Here is an 11,162-nt window from a genome sequence, read left to right on the forward strand (position 1 = left end):
TGTGAGATGGTATCTCATTGTGGTTTTGATTTGCATTTCTCTGATGGCGAGTGATGATGAGCATTTTTTCATGTGTCTGTTGGCTGTATGAATTTTTTTTTTTTTTTAAACAGGAGTTTCACTCTTTCTGCCCAAGCTGGAGTACAGTGGCATGATCTCAGCTCACTGCAACCTCTGCCTCCCGGATTTAGGCGATTCTTCTGTCTCAGCCTCCTGAGTAGCTGAGATTACAGGCATGAGCCACCGCGCCCGGTCTGAAATGTCATATTTTTTTTGTTTGGCGCCACGGGGAAGTGACATAGTCCTGAACAAAATTATATATCCTATCTGAGGTTGGGATGAGGCACAGAGGTGGGAAGAAAAAGTCCACAGTCAAGTACATGGGCTGCACATATAAGGAGAGCATGACTGAAATGCTGAGGGGGCTGCAGGGAGAGGCACGAGTTACTTGCATGTAGTGGTGATAAGCCTAAGTGAGGCAAATTGAAGTCCTCAGGGTTTTCTATGTTTTTGTTTTCCATGTGGCTAAAAATTCTGTGGTTTTTGTACACTACTGCAGAAATACAGAATCAGGTCTTTTATTTCGTAATTTACTGACACTGGCTTAATTTCTTTGGACAGTTCTACCCTATTTCCAAAAAGCTAAAGAGAGGAATGTACTAGACCACCCTCCCTGCCGCACTATGCCATAGTCTCTTTTGGGCACACTTTATATTCCCGTCCATGACAAGCAGCCATGGCAGAAGAACTCTCTACATTTGTGCCACCTTGTCTCCAAAACCTGCTGTCCCCTTTGGACAGACTGGCCCATCCCTGACCTCTGTTCTCCCCTCTGCCTTCAATTTCTGATGACGACAGGAGAGATTCTCTGACTGTTTCCAAGGATGTCATTCTCAGCCTCATCTCCATGTTTGATTTTATAGAACAACCAATAAATGTGGTTTCACCTTCCTTGAGTTTATAACCATTTTCCAAAGTGTATTCAGAAGAGCACGAGTCCTGGGAGATGTTTCTCACAAACAGAGCTTGAAGGCCAATTTGGAAAATATTGCATGCCGTAACTCCCTTTAGAGATTCACAGTGCACGCTTTCATTGCAAAGGCTTGGAGAGCCTTTTCTCACATTTTATGGGCAAGGAATGATTTTTAATGTGTTAACATTCTTCAGAGCAGGTATTCCATGGAGTAGGCTTTGAGAGATACCAATTTAAGAGCATAGTTTATGATCAGTAAATTATAAGCAAATATTTTATTAATTCTACTATTACAAGAACAATGTCACTTTAAATAATTTGAAGCAGACTAGGAATGTTCTTTTACCGTCTGCTTTGATGAAAGTAGATGCCTGTTATGTCCAAGTGAATGTGAGTCCATCATTTTCCCTCTGTTTCTTAAATCCTGCAGCTCTAGTGCTCATGCCATCACCATGCAGGAGGCCAAGTGAGATGAGGACTAAGAATTTGCTGTAAGGAAATGTGGTAGGAGCAGGAACAGGGGTAATAGTTGAAAATATGCAACTGAGGACAGAATGTATTTAGAAGACAGTGGCCGACTCTCCAGCAATGTTACTGAGGCTGCTAATGGAGGTGCTGTGTGCTCCCCCATTTTCACACTCGTCTTCTGGAGGACAGAGGCATGCAGAGCCAAGGGAGTAGAGAGAAGACATGGCAGTTCCAGCATCCAAGACAAGCGTCACGATGGATGTATTGTCCCTTCTGGTTCCCAGTGTAAAGCCACTCACACTGGCCATGTTTGAACGATGTATGTGCCAGGTGCAGGGCTAAGAGTTTAATATAATGATCTCATTATTAAGTCCCCACAACGGTTTTGAGAATGTCATTTATCACCATTTTGTAGATGAGGAAACTGAGGTTTAGAAGCTGACCTATAGCCATAAATCCACTTAACTGGCAGGGTTCCCATATCCCTTCACCAGGAAGCTACAAGGTCTCACATCACCTGGGCAGTGTCCCACCAACACATCCTGCTTTGTCCCACAGGAGTGACATGGGAGTGTGGCAGGTGTGTTCAAAGCCATAGGCCCACAGTCCAGTCAGGCTGATCTTGTGTTGACTGACAGCCTTGGGACTTGGGCACCTGAGCTCCAGTCTGGGAGGAGACAGGAAGCCAGCTGGTAGTTGAGGAAGACTTATTAGCAGTTTTTAATGTAGCCTGATAGATGCTAGAAATAGAGAAAACTGTTTGACTCTGGTGTGTTTGACTTACATTTTGAATTTTTAGCAGCATAAAAATGGATTATATTTATCATTAAATGAGGGGTTTTTTGGTATTTGGATTAAAAAACAAGGAGCACAAAGGAGAAAAATTGGTCTTTACTGGGCAAACAACTATGTAATCATTTACTATTAAGAATAAAGTAGGAATCTTAGTATTTTTCCGTTTTTATAAACTAAGGAATTTTGATGGGGATGAGGTGATGAACCCCATCTCCAGCCTTTCTTTAGTGAGGATCACTTGTGATGAGTTGGGGTATGCAGAGATGGGAGAAAAGAAATTGAGGGGTAACATCTTGGGATATCATTGTTTCTCGGTTACTTATTTCTTCACCTTCAGCTGCTATCATGGAGCTGGGACTGAGTCATTCTAGAAAGGGCACACATTTACCTTCCATACTTATCTGTTTAGAGTGTCTATTATCTAACTTTGCCTGCTAGTATTGTTAACTAGGTACATATATGACACCCCCACTATTTCATACTTCCACATTTCAACTTAAACCAGTAATGATAAAAGTGAGGATCTGAAATCTGACCTGAGTTCAAATGCTGACTTTGCATATGACCTCGGATAAATTAGTTCAATTCCATGAGCCTCAGTTTTCTCTTCTGTAAAATGAAGATTATAACAGTCCATTCCTCAAAGGGTCATTGTGAAATTTAATAAGCATGATGTATATATAGTTCTTAGTGCAATGCCTGGCACATAGCAAGCGCTTAATAAATGATACTTGTTCCATTCTTAAGGAAAAGGCCCTGCTTTGTAATGAAGAAAAAGTTACCTATTTGTAAAGTAGTTTCATGCAAATTATCTTGATCCTAATACGGAGCTCTGCAACTAGAAGTCAGGCTGCTTGGGAAAACTTGGCATTCTGTTACAATGACGGTGGAATAGTAATTGAGAAATCTTTTAGGAAGGCAATATGGTAACAGAAATCAAAGACATAAGAAGTCAAAGACATTTTGACCCTGCAGGACTTGTACACAAAGATGCATATGTAAAAGTTCATCATAATCTTGTTCATAATATTGAAATTTTGGAAACAACCTAAATGTCCAACAATATGAGATTAGTTTATAAATTTGGGTACATCCACACAGTATGTATGAGGACTCTTCTAGTTGCAAGTAACAGTATGATATCGGATGTAGCTTAAGCCACAAGAGGGAATAATTGACTTAATCAAGAGAGGTAGACCTAGCTTAGATGCCCCTGCTCTGTAAACCCTTCTGTGACCCACCAGGCAGGATGAATTACTCCTCTGTGCTGCCAGAGTGTGACCTTTACGTATCTTTGTATCCCCAATACCTAGAGCAGTGCCCACTTCAAGCTAGGAGCTTAGCAAACAAATGAATGAAACAGCCAATTAATCAATGACTTTATGTGAGGGGCCAGAAGGAAGTAATGTGGTCTAGTGGAAACAGATATGGAGGCAGGTAGTCCTCACGGCAGAACCTACCTTTATGCTTACTAGCTGTGGTTACCTTAGGCAAGTCACTCAACCAACCTGAGCCTCAGGTTCTGCTTTGTAAAATGATAGTCATGGTAGCCACCTCTTCCAATAACTGCAGAGGATTGAATAAACCACTTATCTTTAATTTAAAAAATACTGACATATCTTTCTAATTATCGAAGTAATAATTAAATTGCATCTTTTTTTGTTTGTTTGTTGGTTTGTTTTTTGAGATGGAGTCTCACTCTGTCGCCCAGGCTGGAGGGCGTGATCTCGGCTCACTGCAAGCTCCACCTCCCGGGTTCACGCCATTCTCCTGCCTCAGCCTCCTAAGTAGCTGGGACTGGGACTACACGCATCTGCCACTACAACTGGCTTTTTTTTATTTTTTTATTTTTTTATTTTTAGTAGAGACAGGGTTTCACTGTGTTAGCCAGGATGGTCTCGATCTCCTGACCTCGTGATCCGCCCCCCTCGGCCTCCCAAAGTGCTGGGATTACAGGTGTGAGCCACTGCGCCCGACCTTAGCATCTTTTGATGCCTCTTATGCAACTTGAAGATTTTAACCCACTTTTACTCCCCAGATTTGTCCTTTACTCACTTCCAGGTCTGTATGAATATGAGCAAGGTTTCTAGATATTTCTTAAAGTAGCATTCAGTCATTCATTTATTCAACCCATATTTACCCCCTATACCAACCAGGCACTATACATGTTCTGAGAGCTCACAAAGATGGACAGATAAATGTAAAGAACAAGGCTATGTGGAAAATGCTGTCAAAGAGGTGTGGCTTAAAAACATACTATAGAAACACAGAGAAAGGAGCTGCAGCTCCAGGGAAGATGGAGGAAGTCAGTTCTTCCCAATAATCACTGATACATGAAGCTCGAAGTTGCTAAAGAAGACATGGGGTTTTTCTTAAGTAAGCAGGATCATGAAGGGATGCTTGACTTCTAGTTACAGCATGCAGTGGTAATAACAGTAGAGAAGTGGTCCCTTTGATGGAATGTCCACACCTCTGGTATCTTCCTATGAGGGAACAGTGACAGGACGGACCCCTTGTACTGGGGAAGTCCTCTGGGGCTCTGGAATATCATGAAACATGAGCTGGTAAGACAAAGTTTGGTCTTCCTGCTAATGGAGGCATGAGGGGCCTCAGGTGGTGGTTCTTAGTACACCACTCAGGGAGTTCATTGTACCCAATCAGGAAGAATAAGAGTCCTTGGTTACACTAGAAAACTATTCTTGGCTGGGTGCAGTGGCTCACGCCTGTAATCCCAGCACTTTGGGAGGCCAAGGTGAGTGGATCACCTGAGGTCAGGAGTTTGAGACCAGCCTGGCCAATGTGGTGAAACCCCGTCTCTACTAAAAATACAAAAATTAGCTGGGCATGGTGGCACGCGCCTGTAATCCCAGCTACTGGATGGCTGAGCCAGGAGAATCGCTTGAACCTGGGAGGCGGAGGTTGCAGGGAGCTGAGTTTGCATCATTGCACTCCAGCCTGGGTGACAAGAACAAAACTCCATCTAAAAAAATAAAAATATATAAAATTATTTAAAAAAGAAAGAAAACTATTCTTGTCCTGTAGGGGTGAACTGTCACTCCCATTTCCCTAAATTCTATCTCAGGGTCAAACTGCAAGCAAGGGTGAAGGCAGTGTTGGCTGGTAGTTGTGTCTGAGGCTTCCACTCCAGTTTCATTATTTTGAGCTTGGATGCCTGTTGTCTTCTAGTATCTTCAAGTTTCAAACTCCCAGACTCCTGAAGTCTCAGGGTTGTTTGTCTTGGTAATCAACACATGAGCATTCTAGCTCCCACCACCTGTTCAGGCAAGGTAGGGAAGCAAGCAGGCTTCAAACATATGACACCCGGCTCCGGGTGCCCATCCTGACGTCCCAGTATACTTCTTATTTTCTGGTTTCCTCATTTTCTCAGATCTACAGCTAATTATTTACTTAAGCTGCTAACATCCTTCCCTCTGTTATTCTATGAGCTTCCAGTCAGAAGGATAAGAACCTCAAACTGCCTCACTGGTGTAGGACCCATGAATGAAGGGAGAAGGAGGTGCATTTTGCCAGCTTACTCCAGAACTTTTCCTATTAACTGAGCTCTGTTTGCCATTCCATCTCAATCTCATAGCCTTTCACCATGTACTGGGCACACAGAACAGGCAAAGACGCATTTTGGGGCATCTTAGGTTATTTCTATGTTTCTATCATCTTGGGATTCTCTATATCATCTCTTGCAGGATGCTCTGAGAACACAACTTGTGCAGAAACAAAACCAGAAAACACTCCAGAAGAACATGTGGTGGCCACACAGGAAGTACTTCCCCAGGATGCTAATAATGGCAGCTTAGCTCTACAAAGCTTGTTAGCAAAAGCTTTTGTAATTCCTGACATATTGTTTAAACATTTAAAAATCCATATATTGAAATTTAAAAATAATAGAAAGATGAAGAATATGCACATTCCCCCTAATTTTCAAGACCTCATATTTTAAGTCTTCATTGCTGAAAGAGAACTGAAGAAAGCAAACATCTTGGTTTTATTCCTCTGCTTGACTCCTCTTTTTATAAGTTTCACTTTTTCCAAACCACCTGTCTTTTGTTTCTAAATCTTCCTTCTACTTAATTTTTCCCTTTGCCATCCCTTCTTTTGTAAGATTTCAGTTCACAGTCAAAACGAGGAGGTGGCCAAGTTGGAAATCAAGTGCAGGCTGCTGATGCCACACGGAGGGTGTCTCTGTGCCATCCACGAATGAGTCAAGCATCCTGGTGGGTCATCACCTGAGCCAACCTGTGGATGCATGTATCTATTTACTTCTTTCTGTGTTGCAACAAAATACTGTCAGTGAAAGGTAGATGGAGCTACAATTATAGCTAATTATTTGCTATTCAAAGGATAATGTTTTGGCAAATGGCAGCAGGTCAGATTTGTGCTTCAGGAAGATTATCCTGCCAGCAATGTGGGCTTTGAAACATTTGAGGCTGTTGTGGTAACCTGGGAGAGAGATGGTATGGTCAGTTGTTATCATAATGGCCCCCAGTGAACCGTGTCTGCCTGTGTTTACATTCTTTTGCATGTGTATTAGTCTATTTGTGTGATAGAACAAAATACCTAAGACTGGGTAATTTATAAAAACAAAAATTTATTTCTCACAGTTCTGGATGCTGGGAAGCCCTAGGTCAAGGCACTGGCATGGGGTCTGGTGAGGGCCTTCTTGCTGCATCTTCACATGGCAAAGGGGATGATATGGTTTGGATCTGTGTCCCTGCCCAAATCTCATGTTGAAATGCAATCCCCAATGTTGGAGGTGGGGCCTAGTGGGAGGTGATTGAATCATGGGGGTGGATTTCTTATGAATGGTTTAGTGTCATCCTCTTGGTACCGTCCTCATTATAATGAGTGAGTTCTCGTGAGATCTGGTTGTTTAAAGGTGTGTGGCACCTTTCCCATATCTCTCTTGCTTCTGCTTTCACCATGTGAAATGCCTCCTCCCCCTTTGCCTTCTGCCACAATTTTAAGTTTCCCAAAGTTTCCCCAGAAGCTGAGCCAATGCCTCTATGTTTCCTGAACAGCCTGCTGAACCATGAGTGAATTAAACTTCTTTTCTTTGTAAGTAACCCAGTCTCAGGTATTCCTTTACAGCAGTCAAAGGATGGCCTAATACAAGGGGCAAAAATGGCAAAAGGGATAAATGCTGTGCTCTCGCATGGCAGAAGCAGTGGGAAGGAAAGAGGGGTGCACCCACTCCCTCAAGCCCATTTTATGGGTGCTAATCCCATCCATGAGAAACAAGCCCTCATGACACAATTACCTCCCAGAAGCTCCACCTTCCAATACAATCACCTTGGTGATTAGGCTTCAACATACAAACTTTGGAGGGCCATATAGATGCCAAGGGAAAACTTCTCTGAAGGTTCACTGAAAATCCCTGACAAAAGAAGAATTAGTAGGAGAAAAGGCATATACGTTTATTTGATCATAGTTTTCCTTGACACGGAAACCTTCAGAATGAAGACCCAAAGATGCAGAGGACACTGTCCATTTTTATGCTTAGGTTCACAAAGTATGGACAGCTGTGTAGAAATGTGATTGGACAGAAAGGGTATGACCTAATGCTAATAGACTGAGTGGGGAAGCCCAGCGAGGTCTGTCTAGATTCTTCTTGGCCTCTCTGTGCAGCATTTCTTCCCACTGGGTGTGGGGCAGGGCCCTCTCTGGAATGGGAGTCTTATAACCTACAATCAAACAACGTAGGTCAGATAATTTTTTTATGGCCAGTTTTTACACAGAAAAGTGAAGGGCTGGGGTTAAAGTAATAGATTGAGTCTTTTGGCTGGCTTTGGGGAGAAGGGGTTCTGGTTTCTAAGACCCACCTTGAGGGAGAGGGGTTCTAGTTTCTATGGGTAGCTTTGGGAAGAATGAGGGGCCAGAGACAGAAGTTCAGGAGATGATCAGAGAGAAACTTTTGCATCTGAGGTTCCTGATGAGGTCTTCATTTTGGGGTGCCATTTTCTGAGCCCTAACATCCATGTACATTTAAGTCATATATGGCATTGCCACTCCTCCTTTCAAGAAGTTGAGTCTATTTCCTCACACCTTTGAATCTTCCCTAGCCTTGTGACATGATTTTATCATAGCAGATGGGACTCTGTGTGATTTCCAAGACAAGGCCTTAAGAGACTGTACACCTTTCACATTCTGCCTCTTGGAACTCTGAGACCACCTCACGGTGAAGAAGTCAGTCATGGTAAGAGGCAGCAACAAGGAGAACTGAGGGATCCCGCTCAGCCAGCCATTCCAGGCAACTCTCTGACTGCAACCATATAAGTGAGCCCAGGCAAAGCCAGTCCAAGAACCACCCATCAGAAATAACAAGTTTCTGCTGTTTTAAGTCATTAAGTTTGGGAGAGGTTTGTTATGCAGCACAGATGACTGATACAGATACAACTAGAGTGTTGGTAGGATTCATTCATTCAACAAACATATTTGAGCACCTGTTATGTGGCAGGCTCTATTCTAGGCACTGGGAATATGGCAGTGGGCAAAACGGCTAACATCCCTGCCCTCGTAGCGTATATTCTAGTGAAGGAATGGACTGGAGAGAGAGGATGAATTTGAGAAAGATTTAGGAGATGTATTTGGAAGGACTGATTGGATACGGAGGGTGGGGGAGACAGGAGGAAAGAACGGATTCTCAGGCTTTCAGTGTGGGAGACTAGGGCAATCCAGAAATAGGCAGACCAGACTGAGAGTTGGTCAGTTTTGGACTCATGAGTACCTATGGAGCAAGACGTGGAAGGTGTATGTAGGCGTCTGACACTAAGAAGGGATGCTCAAGATAAATATTTTGAAGCAATTCTGTCCTATATAGTTCAGCAAATATTTATTGAGTGACAATCACATACTAATCATTCTGAGACACCCAGGAAATACAATGACAAACAAGACATATATGATGGATCCTTTCACGAAACTTATGGTGTCGTGGAGGAGACAAAACATTCATGTGGCAAGTTGTTAAACAGAAAAAACATGCAGGGCTCTGCCTGACTCCAGTTTGGAGAAGTTGGGTATAGGTGGTGGTTGAAACCACAACACCAAATAAGGTTGTCCTTGAAATGTACAAAGAAAAAAAGTTGGTGAGCCAAGGACAAAAGCCTGTGAGAAATGCAATGGGGTGCTTAACAGTAAGGGGAAAAGCATAGAAGAAAGGGTAGAGACACTGGGGAGGAGGGCGGACATGAAAAAAGGGAGAGCAGGGGAGAGGGAGAGAAGATGAGTTGCATTGTGTCTTTGACCAGGGATTACAGAGACAGGAGACTAGTGAGGAGGTAGCAGGCTAACCATGTTCAAGTTGATTTGGAGTTGAAACAGTCTAGGCTGCTGAGGCTGGCTTGGCGGGACTTGACTTGTTGTGGACTCCCAGGCAGTCTACAGAGGATGCTTGAAGCTTGCTCTGGGGGAAATCTGCCTCCCAGAGTACACAGGAGGGATATCTTTTCAGCAAGTCCCTAAGGAGCTCTGCTTCCTGCTGCCACTGTAATGCCAGGTGCATTGTTTTCTCAAGCATAACGCTGGATGTCCTTTAAGCTGGCCAATTTATATTAATTTTGCCCTTACTTTTTGCTTCTTAGATACGATGGGGCCATCTCACTTGGGGTCCCATGTTTCAGTAAGCTCTCCCCAGCTACAGCCTCATGTTCCATGCAGGCAGTGCTTTTACAGGTTAATGAAAGCAGGACGCAGAGAGGTGAGCCTACTGCTAGCTCTCACGATCTGCCCTGAGAAGGAAACACTGCCCCAGATAATCCTGTTCTAGGTTGAATTGTGCCCCCTCTTCCACTTGCCCCAAAAAAGATATGTTGGAGTTTTAACCCTCTTATTTGGAGACAGGGTCTTTACAGAGGTAATCAAGTTAAAGTGAGGTCATTAGGGTGGGTTCTAACCAAATATAACTGGTGTCCTTATTTTTGAAAAGGAAATGTGGACACTGAGACAGACGCACACACAGAGAGAACACTAGGTGAAGACTGGAGTTACATTGCCACAAGCCAAGGACCTGCCAGAAGCTAGGAGAAACATCTGGAACAGACCTTTTCCTGGCACCTTCAGAGAGATGATGGCCCTAATGACATCTTGATCTTGGATTTCTGGCCTCCAAGACCATGAGATAATAAATTTCTGTTGTTTAAGTCACTCTGTTCTTGGTACTTTGGTATGATAGCCTTAGAAAACTAACACGAATTGCGAAGTTGAATATCCCAGAATCATTTGATTGAATCTTTGAAATGTATCAGAACAGATTTTTTATTGATTGGGATTCAACTGGATCAAGAATGATGATGAATTCAGAAGAACACTGGATAAATTTTTGCCACTATATTATCTTTGTGTTTCCTGAATAAATCATATATGAGAGAAAGCAGTCAAGCACAGTCTCTCAGGCCTGTAATCCCAGCACTTTGGGAGGCCGAGGTGGGGGGATCGCTTTAGGTCAGGAGTTCAAGACCAGCCTGAGCAGCATAGTGAGACTTCATGCCCACAAATGTTAAAAACAAAACCAAAAGCAAAAAAACCCAGCTGTATGTGGTGGCACATGCCTGTGGTGCCAACTACTCTGGTGGCTGAGGTGGGAAGATCACTTGAGCCCAAAAGTTGGAGGCTGCAGTGCAGTGACAGGATCTCAGCTCACTGCAACCTCTGCCTCCTGGGTTCAAGCAATCCTCCCGCCTCAGCCTCCTTAGTAGCTGGGATTACAGGTGTGTCCTACCATGCCCGGCTGATTTTTGTATTTTTAGTAAAGATGGGGTTTCTCAGTGTTGGCCAGGATGGTCTTGAACTCCTGACCTCAAGTGATCCACTTGCCTCACCCTCTCAAAGTGCTAGGATTACAGGCATGAGCCACTGCGTCCAGCCAGAGAAAGCATAACCTGTTTAAGAGGACACATTGTTTTCGCACTCTCAT

The 11,162-nt window shown here is 43.4% G+C and overlaps 1 protein-coding gene across 1 annotated transcript in view; it reads right to left on the reverse strand.

Moving 5' to 3' along the window:
* The window catches only part of LOC105504474, a 34,677-nt gene extending 32,928 nt beyond the window's left edge, over positions 1–1,749 (reverse strand). Inside the window, exon 1 of the mRNA XM_011931937.1 lies at positions 1,569–1,749. Coding sequence (XP_011787327.1) covers positions 1,569–1,749 — 181 coding nt within the window. The remainder of the gene's footprint in view (positions 1–1,568) is intronic.
* Between the last annotated feature and the right edge of the window lie 9,413 nt (positions 1,750–11,162).

The sequence above is a fragment of the Colobus angolensis genome, unplaced genomic scaffold (genome assembly GCF_000951035.1).
Source record: "Colobus angolensis palliatus isolate OR3802 unplaced genomic scaffold, Cang.pa_1.0 Scaffold121, whole genome shotgun sequence".
Classification (NCBI taxonomy): domain Eukaryota; kingdom Metazoa; phylum Chordata; class Mammalia; order Primates; family Cercopithecidae; genus Colobus; species Colobus angolensis.